Source organism: Hemicordylus capensis, chromosome 4, assembly GCF_027244095.1.
Source record: "Hemicordylus capensis ecotype Gifberg chromosome 4, rHemCap1.1.pri, whole genome shotgun sequence".
In the NCBI taxonomy this organism is placed as follows: domain Eukaryota; kingdom Metazoa; phylum Chordata; class Lepidosauria; order Squamata; family Cordylidae; genus Hemicordylus; species Hemicordylus capensis.
The window spans coordinates 173,159,923-173,177,699 of NC_069660.1; the positions used below are offsets into that span (position 1 = coordinate 173,159,923).

At 43.8% G+C, this 17,777-nt stretch overlaps 1 protein-coding gene across 7 annotated transcripts in view; it reads right to left on the reverse strand.

Annotated features, from left to right (window-relative positions):
• The window catches only part of PSD2 (pleckstrin and Sec7 domain containing 2), a 121,081-nt gene that overhangs the window by 29,776 nt on the left and 73,528 nt on the right, over positions 1 to 17,777 (reverse strand). For 6 of the 7 annotated variants that reach the window (XM_053248332.1, XM_053248330.1, XM_053248336.1 and 3 more), the window contains exons 8-9: positions 8,664 to 8,754; positions 7,166 to 7,209 (exon numbers count right to left, since the gene is read on the reverse strand). In XM_053248332.1, the coding sequence (XP_053104307.1) occupies positions 7,166 to 7,209; positions 8,664 to 8,754 (135 nt within the window). The remainder of the gene's footprint in view (positions 1 to 7,165; positions 7,210 to 8,663; positions 8,755 to 17,777) is intronic. The other variant, XM_053248331.1, reaches the window with a different exon arrangement.

A 17,777-nucleotide genomic window follows, 5' to 3' on the forward strand; every position in this document is an offset into this window, starting at 1 on the left:
TGCTGCCATCCGAACATGCGGTTCCTAGACGCCTGGCCTCCCATGGCCACCATGAATGTCTTTGCAGTAAACTTTGACTGTTTCCACGATTGCATCGTTGAATCAGTAACCTCTGCAAAAAGTCCCTTGCCGTCGAATGGCAGATATTCCACCTTTTCACGCATGTCTTGTAGAGTTGTTGAACGCAGCCATGCATGACGCCGTAATGTTATGGCCGTAGTCATTGCCCGAGACTCCGTCTTTGCTGCATGCTTGAATGTGCTCAGTAGGTGTCTTGTCACTACTGTAGATTTTTCATAAGTCTTTCTAAAATTGTCCTGAAACTCTTCCGGCGTCATCGTTGCAGAATCTTGGAATAATGTATCCCAAATATGGTGTCCATAGCGTGCTAGACACGCTGAGTAATTTGCGATTTTTATCGCCAGACTTGATGTCGCATAAACTTTGCGGCCCAGTACATCAAGCTTTCTGCCCTCCTTGTCACTGGGCGTCGAATGATGCTGTCCACCTCTGGAAGAGGCACTCTCTACCACTAGTGAGTTGGGAACTGGGTGTTTCATGAGGTAGTCATTGTCCTCATCCTGCACTCGATAGAGCCCCTCTAGTTTACGGGAAGTAGCTGTCGATGTCTGTAATACATCCCAAGCCGTTTTTGCGGCCTTTGTTATTGCTGGCAGCATGGGTAAAGACACGGGGTGTGTCACCTTGGCACACGCCATCATATTGTAGACCGGGTCTTTTAAATCCATTTCTGGTTGTTTTAACTCAAGTCCCAAAGCCTCTGCCATTTCATGTATTTGAACATGGTAGGCCTTTAATTCCTCTGTGGGCGACGTAGATGTGTGGGGGGGCACATCTGACGGTAAATCTGGCTCTATTGGTTCCTCTGGGTTCGAAGGGTCATCCTCATCCGAAGAATCTGCATCTCCAGAGTCAGGCACCTCAGGCGGTTGGACAGGCATTTGGTGCTGTTGTCTCACCGGCTGACATCTTTCTGATGGCGCAGCCACCGGTGTACTCCTGGGTGGAGGTACAGGTGTTGGCATCGCTGCCTGGGTCGCCAGAGTCCCAGATTGATACTGTGCTTTCCAAATCTTATACTCGGCGTAGTCCGCCGGATAAACCACCGAAGGGGTATGAGCAAAACCACACCCATGATTAGAATGTAAGGTTTGTGGGTGGGTGAAAAACATCGCAGGAGGGCGCACAAACAACGGGAATGGTCCCGTCAGGGTTGCCCTATCCATCATTGTCGGCCTCTGCGGTTGCATCGGGCTCGTCGAGGCCAAAACGCGCTGCTGTGGTCCCAGTAGAGCAGGTAAACGTGTGGGTGCATGCTGCGGTGACATCGATGGCATTCTCGGTACCGGGAGGACAGGCGACGCGCTCGGTATCGACAGCAATCTGACACCTTGGTCCGTTGATACACCCGAGAAGCCATGAAATGTTGTTCCCGTCGGAGTAGTATCAGTGGAGTCCAAGAGAGCAAGTAAGTCAGTATGTGCCTGTGTGCCCTCCGTCAAACATCTCTCCGCAGCATCCTCCCCAAAATCAAGGAAGTCCTCCGGTCTGTACTCCTGCCGCGGAGTCAAAGCAGGTGAGACTAGAGGGGTACGAGCTGGAGTAAGTTCCATTGCTGCTCGATGCTGTAAAAGGGGTCTCGCACCCTGAAGATCCATCGGTGCCTCCCTCGACACCGAGCACGACGTCAACACGAGTCTCGGTACCGAGGATGTCAGCAGCATCGGCACATTCTGTCCAACCGACACCTGCGGTCTCGATACTGAGGTTGACGGCGTCATCGCACTCGACATCGGTCGCAGCAGTTCCTCTGCTGGATTCAAGGTGTCTTGTGCCGGCATCGAGAAGGAGGGCGCCTCACTCTGCCGTGGCGTCGCAATGCCCGACTGCTCCGTCGATCTAGGTGGCTCTGGGCTTTTCCTCGATGTCGACACTCACGATGTCGAGGCCGTCGATCCCGTGGACTCCCAGCCCTCGCAATCGGACTGGAGCGGCAACGGCGACGGTGTACGACTATGCACTCGAGTCTTCTTTTTTCGCTTTCTGGGGGGCAAAGCATCCCGTTCCTCTTCCATTGACGACTTATGTGCACGTCGCTTATGCTGGTGGCATTTCTTCGCCACATCCTCAGGCTGCTTGAACTCCTTCAACGAAGTGGCTTTCGACTGCCCGGAGGCAGAGTCCACCGTAGGAGCACTCGACACCGACCGCACTGGTGACTTTACTGTCGGTACCGAAGTAATTCCCGACATCGATGTCGATGTCGAGGGTCTCGGCGTCAGCGGGTGGAGGGCATCATCGTAAAGCGCCCCCCGCAATCGCAACGCCCTGTTCTTTAACGTCTGCTTCGAGAAAGACAAGCATATTTTACAAGTGGCTGGGTTGTGCTGCTCCCCCAGGCACAGCAGGCAGGAATCATGCGTGTCCGTAGAGGGCAACTTTGCCTTACATTCCGAGCAGCGTTTAAAAGTAGTTTGGGGCCTCTCCCTGGAAGCCATGGCCTCAGCCATAACAAGCTCGGACACGATCATTTTTATGCTTATTTTCCTTAGGTTAATCCGTATCCAGTCCAATAAACAGTCCAATAATCAAAATCCTTTCCGTGTTCCAATTCCAAACCTAGTCTTTTTCCAAATTCACTATCCGAGGAGCTAACAGTCTGAGGTACTCGCGCAACGGCGGTCAAACAGAAACTGAAAGAGACACGCCCCAACTGCTACTGATAAGAGTGGCACGGCCTCATGCATGGCAGTTAGGGGTGGAGCGAGGAGCTAGCTAATCGGTCCGTGAGGTCACTGCGCAGGCGCAGAACCCAATGTTATGAATGCAACGGATCACTATCCAGATCAAAAGCATCAATATTGGCTGTTGAAGGGAATTTAATAAGATGTAAGATCAAGGAAGCAATGTTCATAGAACAACTGAAACCTAATATTAAATTAATGCTAAGGATGAGATGAAAGAAGCCACGAGATACATCAGTCACTGAAAGAGTTAATATATTCTCAGCAAAAGGTCTGTTCTCTCCTCCCTCATGTGTTATCTGTTAGCTGCTTTGGGTTCTCAGTTTCTGTAGAGTCCCTTCAGCTGGCATGCTAAATGGAGCACTGAAGATGGCGTGTCACACTGAAATGTTTGCTCAGTTTTGTTTTTAGCTGATGTGATCTGTACGATTATTCTCATATCTTTTTATGCATTAAAGAGGTCATTTTGAAGTTTGTGTCTGGAGTAGTGTAATGCATATTTCATCACTGGTAAATCATCTTATACGAAAATGAAAAACATATGCATCCGAGTTGTCAAACTGCCAGCCCATGGGCTGGATTAGACCTGCTGAGCTTACCCAAGTAGCCCACGTTAAGGCAGAAGTTCTGGGGAAAGCTGCCACTGCTCTATGCCCCCCTCCCTGCGGCATGCCAAAGAGGCAGCACGTCTGTTGTTTGCTGGCCAGCAGCTGCCTTCTCTCCCCCACCCCATGCTGCCATCACTGCTGCCGGCCCTTCTCTCACTCCAGTGTGTGCCGGAGGGGAAGCGTGAGTTGCTTCCTTCATCCACCACCACTCTCCTCCTCCCTCTTGGTGGACTTTTCAGCAAGCAAAGCTCTGAAGAGGGGAGATAATGAGGGAGGAGTTGGAGAAGGAAAGAAGACAGAAGGTGGCAAGAGGCAGGCGCGAGGTGACAGAAGGCGGCACAAGGCTATACAAGGTGCATTGGGATCAAATCCAGCCCACCACCCGATTGAGTTTGACACCCCTGAAATACATTAAACTTCTTTTGTTCAAATATTTTGAGTGGTTCAAATGATACTTGTTGAACTAGCCCAAGCACATGTGATCAGGATGTGTGTGATCAACAACTTCTCATGCGCCAGGGAGCCCTTCCCTATTCATCCATGCCACTTTACTACTTTAGAGTAGTATTTGTAGCATGTATAGAGGACTGAGCTGTAAATTACTGATTTATTCTGGTGGGCTCAGGGATTCAGAGTGTTATCTAATGGTGTCTGCTTTTTGAACAATGAATATAAGTAGAATTGTGTGCAGAACAGAGAACTGGAACTGTTTCAATTCTAATCCGATCCAAATACAATTGTATCAATTTGCCAATACAAATGGGCTCGCTGCATCAGATCAAGCTGACACAGAGGGCTGAATTAGGTCACATCTGATCCAATGGTCACAGGAAATAAAGAGAAGTCATGGAAATGCCTGCCATTTTTTGTTTTAAGTCGTAATAGAAAGAATTGAGCTGACACAGAGAGCTTCATTAGATCACTTCTGATGCACTGCCCACAGAAAATAAAGAAAAATCATGGAATAGCCTGTCAATTTTTTGTTTTAAGTTATAATAGGATGAAACTTCCAGAGGTGGCACACCCTTGGGCTTGATGACACCCCAGTTTCAGACTGAGAGGTCCTGGGGTTTCTGAGAAAGTAATTTAAGAAAATTGAAGTGCAGCCTCCCTATCACTCTTTTTTTTTGCTTTCCTTGGAGGCATGTTGCCCCCTTCTGAGAGGACTTTGCCCCCTGGAGGCCAGGTTTCTGAGGAAGAGGTGACCCCCCCCTGCTTTACTTGGATGCTTCAAGGCATAGAACAGGTAGCCCCTTATGGGAAGACTTTGCCCAAAAAGCTGCAGGCAGATGGCAGGATTTTTTAGAAGGACATAAACCCTACAACGATATATATCCCTCCTCCAGAACACTGTCATTGGAAGAGAATAGAGACAAAGGTCAACCAAATGCAACATGCTTTTAGCAGGTGCATGCCTCAGAAGTAACTCCCTCTTTGGCCAGCTAGAGAAGTCAATCCTCTCCCCTTTGTATACATGAAAAATGCTGAGGATGACCTCAGCAAATATCCAGCATCCCAATGTCAAGGATATTGGAATAAAAATAATCTAAGTTTGTGATCACTGCTCCTCAAGCATAAAGATTAGTGAAGGAATTTAAATCTTAAAGGTGTTAATTATATATCTGAATTAAAGGAACAGCAGATCAAGGAAGAAGCAGCAAACAAGTTATACATAGTGAGTTTTCTACTAAGCGAGGATTCAAATGCTGTCATATTTCTCTTAGTTATGATTTTTGCATAGTCATGAGAATTTTAGATATAAAAAGAGGTAGATCATAACTACCTCATCATAAGTGTCACCTCACCGACTCTTTCACTGCAGTTTGTAAGTACTGTGCTCCTTGAACTAGCTCTCCTTGAAATTAACTTTCATGTAAAGCCTTTTGTAATGCATTATATATCTCACTAGTGATTTGAGGCCTATTAAATAATGGGCGCTAGTAGAGTTGTGCACTCCGGGCCCCCCGCCGCCATTCCCCCTTCCGCTGCCGCCAGCCTCCATGCCGCGGCCAGTCTCCCCGGCTGGGCAAGGGCCCCAAAGTCTCCCCCCTGCCCGGTTTCGGCGGTGCTGCAAGGCCTCGGCGGTGGCTTCGCCGCCACCTCGGCCGGCTTCCCCCGCCACCTCTTCCCCCCGCCCGTCTTCAGTGGCATGTCCAGGCCTCAGCCATGGCTCCGCCGCCGCCTCGGCCAGCTTCCCCCGCCGCCTCTTCCCTGGCTTCCCCGGCTTCGCGGGGCTTCCCCGGCTTTGCCTCTTCCCCGGCTTTGCAGTGGCCGCTTCTGGCCTTTCCATGGCCAGGCAAACAACCGCCCAACATGGCTGCCTGGTGCTGGTGGTCGTGTCTCCCTTGGCGTGTTCTGGGCATGTGCTCCGTGCATGCCCAGAACAGCCAAGGGAGACACGGACGCAGACACCAGCCTTCTAAGGCACGGACGCACACCTAACCATCTTATTATAGAGGATGCCTGTGTTTTGTGATCTATATGCTGTAAAGGTAAAGTGGGCCGTCGAGTCGGTGTTGACTCCTGGCAACCACAGAGCCCTGTGGTTGTATTTAGTAGAATACAGGAGGGTTTACCATTGCCATCTTCTGCACAGTATGAGATGATGCCTATCAGCATCTTCCTATATTGCTGCTGCCCGATATATGTATATTTCCCATAGTCTGGAAAATATACCAGCAGGGATTCGAACTGGCAACCTCTGACTTGCTATTCAAGTCATTTCCCCACTGCGCCATTAGGTGTACTGGAAGCTATATAGGTAAACGAGTATTTTTGTAGAAGCATTTTCTCTCAAGTTATTTTCATATTTCATAATTGTTAATTCAATATCCTTGTGAACATGAATGGCCGTGTTTGGGACCTTGCACACTACAGTTTCTGGAGATAGCTTAAGGCTAATTTAAACACTGGGATGTGAAAAGTCATCTAATCAGGGGCAATCTGCAACAAGAACAAAACAAAACAAACACAAAGAAAAAATATGATGTCCTCTGATGCACCAATTTGATTCGACAAAAAGTATATCAGACAATTTTGTATTGGATCTGCTTGGCTGCCACATCAGATGTGAGCCCATGCAATTTTTTTCTAACTTAACCTGCATTGAATCAAATCTGATGATTGCACCCATGCATCACAGAGCCCTAATATGAATCTGCCTTATAATGAGTCAGACCATTGGCCAATCATGCTCAGTATTGTCTGCAATGACTGGCAGGAGCTTGCCACAGTTTTGTACAGGAACCTTTTGAACCTGGAAACTTCTGTATTTGAAGGCACCACCTGTGTGTATCTTCTAGCTAGGAAAAAAGGAAGCTGTTCTGAAGGCGATATATTAAAAGCAGTATATATTCACTGCATGTGCATGTGGGAGGAGCAATTTTTTATTGCTCTCCTGTGCCCCATCATGTGCTCTTTGCCTTTCAAAAAAAATGTCCCTGAGGGCTGAATGACCCCCAGGGACGTATTTTTGGAGACACAGTACACTTACTGGAGGAGAGGAAAGCAATGAAAATTGCTTCTTCTCCCTTGCATGCGCGCTTTGCTGCTTGGCAACACTCTGAGTAAGCTCAGAGCAGCCTCTGTGCTAGGACACCGCTCAGCTGCATTCCAAGATGGCTGCTCTGGATATCAGCCAGTGATTGTAACAGCCCCTTAAACTGATTCATTCATTCATTGAATGATGACATCATTCTCTGATACTGTTTCTATCTGGAACACAATTCAAGATATATTCAGTTTCTAAAGATATTATGCTTATATTATACAATAAAATAAAATAATACTTACATAGCCCATTCTAGCTTTTCATTTTTTATTGAGTTATACAGGGTCTGAAACAAAAACAAAAAAACAGTTTCACCTCTAAGCAGATTCTTCAAATAAGCATTTTCATTTGTGGATGACATCCATATCAATTAGTATTAAGTTGCCTATATGCTATAACAATAATAAGGTAAAGAGATTTGACAAAACAACCCTCATTCACTAGTTTATCCTTGGAAGTCATTTTTAAAAGCTTATGTATATTAAATAAAATTATTTGAACAATATAATTGTTCAATTCAATTATTCAAATCAATATTATTGTTCAAATTGTTGTTCAATTGGGGAGGGGCCTTGCCTATCCCTATAGAGCTTTGTGGGGTTTGCCAGTATTTTCAGTACTTATAAGGAAAATGGAATCCTATCACAATGTCTTGTTTTCTCATTGCTGGTTTTAGGAAATCCAAAATTAACAATGGAAGATATGGGAAGTATTCCCATATTTGCAATCTGAAGTGATGCAGCCCCAAGGGGCTGCTTTTTCTGAATATGTATATCAACTCCAAGACTGGAACCAATGTACCTTATAATAACAAAGGTACAAGTGAAACTCGGAAAATTAGAATATCGTGCAAAAGTCCATTAATTTCAGTAATGCAAATTAAAAGGTGAAACTGATATATGAGACAGACGCATTACATGCAAAGCGAGATAAGTCAAGCCTTAATTTGTTATAATTGTGATGATCATGGCGTACAGCTCATGAAAACCCCAAATCCACAATCTCAGAAAATTAGAATATTACATGGAACCAAGAAGACAAGGATTGAAGAATAGAACAATATCGGACCTCTGAAAAGTATAAGCATGCATATGTATTCAGTACTTGGTTTGGGCCCCTTTTGCAGCAATTACTGCCTCAATGCGGCGTGGCATGGATGCTATCAGCCTGTGGCACTGATGAGGTATTATGGAAGACCAGGATGCTTCATTAGCAGCCTTCAGCAATTCTGCATTGTTTGGTCTCATGTCTCTCATCCTTCTCTTGGCAATGCCCCATAGATTCTCTATGGGGTCAGGTCAGGCGAGTTTGCTGGCCAATCAAGCACAGTACAATGTATACTTTTCAGAGGTCCGATATTGTTCTATTCTTCAATCCTTGTCTTAATGGTTCCATGTAATATTCTAATTTTCTGAGATTGTGGATTTGGGGTTTTCATGAGCTGTACGCCATGATCATCACAATTATAACAAATTAAGACTTGACTTATCTCGCTTTGCATGTAATGCGTCTGTCTCATATATCAGTTTCATCTTTTAATTTGCATTACTGAAATTAATGGACTTTTGCACAATATTCTAATTTTCCGAGTTTCATCTGTAGGTTTCTGTTCAGAGGGTAGGATGGCATCCATAACTCACTGGTAATACATGCATGTTCAATGCCTAAGCATAATGCTTTTGGACACTTGCTTTTCCAGCAACAAGGTGATCTCTTCCACCCAACAACTCTGTGGATTACCTTTAAGAGATCTTTTGCAAAATCCTGCCCATCATTCAGTCCATCCAGATTTGCTGTAAATTGATGGCAGGACATCTTTTTCCCAATGTTCTGTAATGCAGAAGATCAGATCACTGCATACCTTATTATTTTCATCAGACTGTGTTTAAATGCTATATGCAAGATCTGCAGGTAATTGATGCACATTTCTCAGATTAAAACTTTCATTCAGTAGATCAAAGTACAAGAGGGCAGAAGAAAAGAAAGAAAAGAGTTCATTGTAGAGATTTCTGGGTTTTCACTCAACCAGTTTTTCAGAGTTTGTATATGCATATGGCCAATTAAGTGAAGAAGGCATTGCACTTAAAGCACCTGGGCTACAATCTCTAGTTTCCTTGCAGCATTTTTTGAGAAACTGGGAACTGGTTTCTCCACTGGTGATGCAGGTGTTATCTTGATTGTATATCTTGAGTGGTAAGTATTATGGGGGCTTCTGGACCGGGGTGTGTGTGAATTCAGACCAAACCTCAGTTCTACGAACTGGTTTGGCCCAACCGTGAACCAATCTGGCAGTTTGAGGGCTGGTGAGGGCAGCACCAGGGGGGCGGTGAGTGGCACCTTTAAAAGTAAATAAGCAGGCCCTTACCAGCTTTACCACCACTCCAGCTCCACCACTGTGGCAGCACTCGCACCAGCAGCCCATGCTGGGGGGAGTGCCATTGGGCAGGAAGCTGCCTGGAGTGGCGGTAAAGCCAGTAAGGACCTGCTTATTTACTTTTTAAAGTGCCACTAGCCACCCGACCCCCCCCCAGTGCCATCCTCACCAGCCCTCAAATGACCAGACCAGATCATGTTTGGGCCGAACTGGTTTGCGGAACCAAGGTTCAGTCCTAATCTGAACCAGACCACGAACCTCAGTCTGTGCACACCCCTACTTCTGGGGCCTTCACAATTAAGGACCAGAATACTGAAACTGAACTTCATCTTGTGCAGTTTCAAACTGACCACTCTGAATTATACTCATGGGCCTTGTTCATAAAATGTTATCTGCAACATCATGGTTGCCACCACCCAACAGACGATCCCATTATATTCCTGGTAACATCGACACAGTATGGCTTGTAAACATGCAATCCATTCTAACTATGTGGTCAGAATATGGGAATGTTGCTGGAATGGCATGGGAGCAATCATTTTACCCCAGGCAACATAGTATTAGGAAATAGTATTAGGTTCAACAAGGTCACTAAAACCAGTTATGGTTTATTAAGATCATAAAAACAATGGTGATCATAAAACAATGGAGTCACAGCGGATCTGATAACACCATAACATGTTATGGAACATGGTGAAATGAAGTAATATAGGGGAAATTATAACAATATTATGTGTCTTTCTGCTGTAACGTCATAAGAGCAGAAAAGTAAACATCTTGAACAAATATTCTTTGTAGCAGTCAAACATATGAAGGGGGAAATGTGTATGAGTCCCAGGCTGTGAGTGAAGAACATTGGCTGAGTATATAAACTTCCCTTATGCTCATGGTATCACCTGATAGGATTTCCCTGCAGATCAAGCTTTGCATTCCAATCTTTCTCAACATTGGCGTATGTATTAATCTGCTCAATATATACAAGAAAGGAAGCAAATAAACAACCATGTTAACATGATGAAATGTTCATCTGTGTTGTATGCTGTAATGTGTGTTAGTTTCCTTTTGACATTTTGAAGCTTTTAGACAGCCATTGCCATGTACATGGTTTGCAATGCCACATCAATGACATTAAATGGAGGTGGTGGCAGCATTTTCTTTACTTCCATGGTATTTCATCATTACATTCTTCAGAAGTCTATGGCAATTTTTTTTCTGGTGAAGGAACTAGGGGAGGGATATGTTGCTCCTCAGGCTTCCTCAATCAAATTGATGTCCTCTATTGAACAATTGCTTGCTTCAACACCAAACCATAATGACCCATAGTGCTTTGCAGCTGGGCATTATATGTGAAGGAGCAGTGATTAAACTGGGACTATATGCACATGGGATTTAGGCATAGCCTCTGCACAAACTGCATTTTCAACATGTCACATATTTTTATGTTATTCCCATACCATACTACTGCTTTCTGTACTTCTAAATAACCCAATTTTCCCCAATGTATAAAATGTGCATAATGGTCTTTTATGCATGCATCAGTGCTCATGATATGTTTTGAACGACATGTCAAGGGCTCGTGTATTAACATCCAAAAGGCTTTGATTTTCTGAAAATCCTGACTTAGCTTCTAATGAATTGTTATTATTATTTTTATTTATTTATTTACACAGTCAGACAGGTGTTATTGACTGGTTTGTTTTATCCAGATATTAAGTCCTTTCCAAGGACTTGGGATGGCTGAATTTTATTATCAATGTTGTTGCTGTTATTATAGATATCGTTGCAGAATATAGGCTGTTCCCATTAAAGTTGCTTTTTGTAACTGGCTGATGGTGATTTCTGTGGCCCCTATGGTGCTGAGGTGCTCTTCACGTTGTTTTGGAATTGCACCTAGGGCACCAATTACCACTGGGATTATTTTGGTCTTCTTCTGCCACAACTTTCAATTTCAATTTGTAGATCTTTGTATTTGGTGATTTTTTTTTTCTATTTCTTTTTCTTCTATTCTACTGTCCCCTGGTATTGCTATTATTTTATTATTTTAACTTTTTTTTCTTTCTTCTCGACTACAGTTATATCTGGTGTATTGTGTGGCAGATGTTTGTCTGTTTTTAGCAGGAAGTCCCATAATATTTTTACATCTTCATTTTCTACAACTTTTTCAATTTTATGGTCCCACCAATCTTTGGCTATAGGTAGCTTGTATTTTTTGCAGATGTTCCAGTGTATCATCCCTGCTACCTTGTCATGTCTTTGTTTGTAGTCAGTCTGTGCAATCTTTTTACAACAGCTGATTAGGTGGTCCACTGTTTCATCTGCTTCTTTACAAAGGCGGCACTTGCTGTTTGTGGTGGATTTTTCGACTTTTGCTCTTATTGCATTTGTTCTTAGTGCCTGTTTTTGTGCAGCCAGTATTAAACCCTCTGTTTCTTTCTTCAAGTTGCCATTCGTAAGCCATTGCCAGGTCTTGGTGATGTTTGATTTTCCACTTATATAGTGCAAATATTGACCATGCAGGGGGTTATTTTTCAATTTTTCTGCTTGGTTCCTGGCTTGTTCTTTCTTATAGGCCTGCTTTGTTTCATTGGTGTTAAATAGTTTCTCGTTATGGACCATTTGAAGTGCATCTTCTTCACTGTCCTTGATATATTCTTCAAGGCCTCTTTTCTCCTCCTCTATTGTTTGATGGACTTGCAGCATTCCTCTTCCACCTGAGCTGCAAGGGAGGTATAGCCTATCTATATCACTGCAGGGGTGTAGAGCATGATTGATGGTCATGATTTTCCTGGTCTTACGATCTAGCGCCTCTAGCTCTGCCTGGATCCAGTCTATTATTCCTGCAGTGTATCTGATCACAGGTATAGCCCAGGTATTTATGGCTTGTATGGTGTTCCCGCCATTGAGTTTGGACTTTAGGATTTTTCTAACTCTCCTGATGTATTCACCTCCAATTTTTCTTTTAACTTCAGTGTGTGCAATGTTATCAGTCTGGAGAATGCCCAAGTATTTGTAATGTTCTTTCTCTTCCAGGCTCTTGATGTTGCTTCCATTGGGCAGTTCTAGTCTTTATGTTTTTGTTATTTTTCTTCTGTTCATTATTAATGCAGCACACTTGTCTAGTCCAAACTCCATTGCTATATTGCTACTGAATATATGGACAGTGTTTAGCAGTGATTCGATTTCTGACTAGGACTTTCCATACAACTTCAGATCGTCCATGTACAGCAGATGGTTTATTTTACTTGATGTTTTAGATCAGGGATTCTCAAACTTGGGTCCTCAGGTGTTATTGGACTTCAACTCCTATAATCCCCAGCCTCAGTAGCCTTTGGTTGGGGATTATGGGAGTTGAAGTCCAATAACACCTGAGGACCCAAGTTTGAGAATCACTGCTTTAGATGTTTGGTATCCGAGGCCTGTTTTATTTAGTATTTGTGAAAGTGGGGTCATGGCGATTACAAACAACAGAGGGGATAGTGAGTCCCCTTGGAAAATACCTCTTCTAATGCTAACCTGTCCAAGTGTCTCACCATTGATTGTTAACTGTGTACTCCACATGCTCATTGCTTTTTAAAATAAATATCTGAATGTTTTTGCTGACACCAGTTGTTTCTAAACATTTTAGTATCCATGTGTGAGGCAATGAGTCAAAGGCTTTCTTGTAGTCAATCCATGCAACACTTAGATTTGTTTTTCTTCTCTTGATTTTCTAAAATCATTTTGTCAATCTGCAGCTGATTGATGATGATGATGATAATAATAATAATAATTATTATTATTATTATTATTATTGGTATCTCTTTATTAAAACAAATTATTACAATGCTAAACAACATTAATCAAAATACAAAGAGCACTATTCATGATATATCAAAACCCTGATTCATCAATCCATCCAAACTCTGATATTGTCTAAATTGAGAAAACAACCATAATTTTCCCAATTAGTGTAAAGAATACAATCTGACTAGATAACATGAATGAATTATTATTTTCATACCAGTCAAGGTGGATGCTTCATATACTGTATGTGTATGCATCATAGTGATCAGTGGATTTGTCTGAGCTTAAACCTTCACTTAATCTGAAAATACTGGATTCATTAATTAAGGGCGCAATCCTATATTTTGAAGGGCGGAACATGGAGTAATAAAAATGTTCGTTCATGTATTTACACCCAAAGGACTTGATTCTCCATGGGTTTTTTAAAAAAAACACACCAATATTTATATTTCTAAGGCTTTGCGAATCACCATTGGTACAATTTGGGGGCCACCTCAGTGCTTGGGAGAACCTCCTGATTTGATTACTTGGGTGGGGGGCAGTCCTATTAGCTTCAGGCCACTTCAAAGGGGCTGTTTCTAGCTTGGTTGCGGCTTCTGTCCACTTCCCCCATGCCACACTCCACATTTGTAATCCCCACCACCACCACTGCCCCTGCCTTCTCCCGGCAGTCCTGGAAAGTCATAGGGTATATGGGGCAGGGTATGTGCTGGACCCATGCTGCAGCAGCCACCACTCCTTCCTGCCTGCAGCACAAATACATGGAAGTCTCTCTTGATCCTGCCTAGTAAGGAGGGATGGGGTGAGCAGGGGTGGGTTGAAATGTTTACATCCAAACTGAGTCTCAGTTTACCCTGATTCTACCTGAACTGGACTTCGGGTTCAATTCAGGTTGAATCAGGACAATTCAATCCACTCTTATTTGATTGACAAAGCTTTGCATATCACTAGTACTATTTCCACACATTCCTACTGAAACAGCTGGTGTGATAATAAGATGAACATGCATGAATCTTGGAGTGACATGGACAATAACCTTTTCTCCCCACTGGGGAGTTGCAGTGGAACTTTGTCTGCAGTCACTGCAACTCCCCAGTGGGGAGAAAAGGTTATTGTCCATGTCACTCCAAGTCTCTCCCCTAACACAGAACAGGGAGGCTGGACATGGAGTAAGGTACGTGCATGCATACTAAGGTGGTGCTACTCTCACTTAATCACCCACCCATTCACAAATGCTAGCCAGGCATCCAAGTCTAGACATCATGGAGTTTACTGCATGTGAGAGTTTGGAGTTTCCAGTCATGTTAATTTGGGATGGGAACCCTCAGTTCCATCCAAAAAGCAACCCGAGGTTTCAGGTCACAAACCTGAATTGTCACCCTTGGTTGATCTTCAGTTTAGCGGGTGATAACTCTGGTTTAAAAGTGGCATTGTGTCATCCGAAGGCTGCCACACTTTCTAACTGGAGTTGAGGTTGAACCTCCCCACCCTCTCACCGTATCCATTTGGTTGCTGCGGCTGTCCTTTATGAGAAGGAGGAAGCCTGCACAGCCAGTCCACCCCACCCCCAGTCTCCCAGACCCTAAATTGGATCATCTGGGAGCACGGTGGGGGAATGGGAGGAAACCATGGGTCTATCGGACCAGCAGTTTCCTGTTATGTGCAAAGGTGGCCTATGTCTCTAGGCAGAGGAGGAGCCAAGATGGCAACAAGGCAGTAGCTCTAGCCAAGTGCTCTGGAGCCTGCTGATTAATGTTTTAATTTGATTTAGTTTAAATTTTATTATCTTACTGCTATTACCCTCTGTTCTTGGACATGATAAGAGTGGCTCATTTTGATTGAGACTGCCGGCTGCTGTTGCCCTCTTTTATATTTTGTGATCCTAGCCCAGCTGAGATATGGATCTGAAGAAAAGATTGAGTTCACTGACACAACTACTGGACACCCAGGCAGGAAAACAGCTCAGATTAGATCATCTCTGGGCAAATAAGGAGCTGGATGATATTATAACCTCTCTTCCCCAAAATAACAGATTTTCAGCCTTGGAATCATTTGCTGCAGAAGAACAAACAGTACCGCCAGATCTGACTCCCTCCTTACAAGGTAAATTACAGCACCCTGCTGAACAACTAGATAAATGCAATATTCGAGATGCTTTCCAGACAGGCTTCAGTTATGGCTGAAATTAGTTTAAAAGTCTTTGAAAAACTTTGCATAATGTAGGATAAGCTTGATGCCTGTGTAAAGCAATTGATTCATTAAGGGGTGACATGAAGGGAGTGAACCAATGCTCGGTGTTATACATCAGCTCAAATGATTTTGTTAACTCTAAACCTGCCTCCCGAGTGATGCATTCTGCTGATCATTTGAGTAATGGGGATACCGTTTCTGGCAGTATTACAACATCTCGTGTCCTGCAGAGGAATCATATTGTATTGTGCATTCCTCATGGGACTTGCATTGGAAACGCTGGGATTCATATCAACAATTTGTTCAGTCTCTTTGCATTTTGTTAAGCTGTAATGCTCCATAATTAGCTATGTGATCTCTTTTCTGGCTACCAAGAGATACTTATTATAAAAGAATAGTTGTTATATTCAAAGACTCCAGGACTCCTGATAATTTACTTCGATGCCATGAGCACCTTAAGAAATTTGGCATTGTTCCCATACAAATTTTCAAGGATATTACAGCCCTCCCCTTGTTTCAACAGAAATATACTCCTTCTGCTGGGGCTGCTACAAAATATTGCCCTGACCTTGGGGAAGAGAAATCTGACTTTTATTGGCAGCACTCCAAATATAACATGAGAATTCGATCAGGAGTTCCTGGCAGAAAGCCCAGTCAGGTGGGCAGTCATTTCAGTAAGACACTGCCCCGACATTTACCCAGGAGAGAAGAGCCTCCATCTATTCGGATTGCTAAAACCTGCCAGAAATTGTTCAAGCTTCCAGAGACATTTCTTTACAACCTGCTAAGAAGGACAATGACTTATTTGTGAGGGAAGGCTTCCAGGTTGGATGCACTGAACATGTGACAACCAACTCCAACTCATTAGCACAGAACCTACATGTTTCATCCAATTTAGCCGAATGTTTACCCATGGATGTTGGCCCTTCTTCCCTTGAATCTACGTCAATATCTAAGCACCTGATTTGGCCTATGTCTCTGCTCTCCACAGCCAACCTTTCACCAACGGGCCAGAGGACAGGACCACTTGCACATCCAAGGTCATGTAGACCACAAGGGGAGCTCACAGCATGCCCAGCTGCAGTGCCCAGTGTGATTCCAGCTGATTCGCTCCGGGGTTGCCAAACTATTTGTCACAGACAGGCCCCTGTGGCTTTGCAAACGCCAGGACAGATGGTTTCTGTACATAACAGATGTAAGCCAGAGCCAGCCAATACCTCCTGCTCTGCTGTATGTCCTATAGCTTGCAAAGTCACAAAAGTCCTGTTGGGTTGGAATGGTTGGCAACTCCATTCTTGTGTCTTAATTTTGATGCCATATTGCTACTTGGTTATCAGAGGTGAGCAGACAGACATCCCTTCTCTCCATCCTAACTGCTTGCCCCACCCACCACCAAAATAGCATAATAGTTCTGCAAAATGGGCAGCGTAAGTTAAAACACTTCAACTGGACTCGATGGCAAGCCAAAAACCACTGCCCCTCCAGTCTTCTACCATTCCATTTACACAGCCATGGCAAAGCACAGGATTCTAACTCACTCTACAGTCAATCATGGCACACTAACAAAAATATATACTGTAAATACCAATAGGGAGCCCATCTCTCAGTTGGCAGGGCATGTGCATGCGCTGTATCACTCTGGACTAACTGCAAGAGAAGTTAGAGGCAAACAGGTGGGACTGGGGACTATGGTGAAAGGCTATTTCGTACAAGAAGGGAGGGCTTTGTACACACAGCTAAGGCTGATAATAAAACAGAAAGAGAATATTGCTAACACTTGTCTTTTCATAAACTTTACATGTACTCCACTTGAAATGCTCCACAGGATCTTCAACCTCACTCCTGCAATGGGAAATGCAAGGGGTTTCCCCACACACAGGTAAGCAGAGAGCCATTGAGCACCTGTTTTGAGACAAATGGGCCCAATTTGGCTCTGTTTAATATTAATCATGAAATAAGTGCACATCCCTAACAGATTCCCTTTTTACAGGTAGATCCCAAGTGTGGATAAGGATGTCATCACTGGGGGAGGGAAGCAGAGACAAAGGCATTGAATGAAAACCTGGGTGGAAATGTGTTCTCTCTTACACACACACACATATATACACACCATCATTAGTTACTGTTCCTGTGTTTCTTGTCTCCTAGGCAGCCCTCTAATAACTGATCCAGAAGCAAGAAACTTCTGCATGCCCAGTGCAGTGTGTACCACAAGCAAGGCCTACACTTCAGCAAGGATCTGCAGCAGTGATTAGTATTCATCTACCTGCTCCTCTTTACAGTTTCCCATAATATTGTTCTAGTGGACTCTTGTACCTTTACAAGCTGCTCAACAGACAGTTGTATGAAAATGATGTGATTTGAATAGCCGCAACAGTTTCTTTGCTGTCCAACTTTCAAAGGGCATAGAAGCCCAGCTAACAAGAAATTTGGCAACCCTATCTATTTGTTATTATCATAACTTACTCTATTCAATAGAAGCATCATTTTTTACAGTTATCTCCATG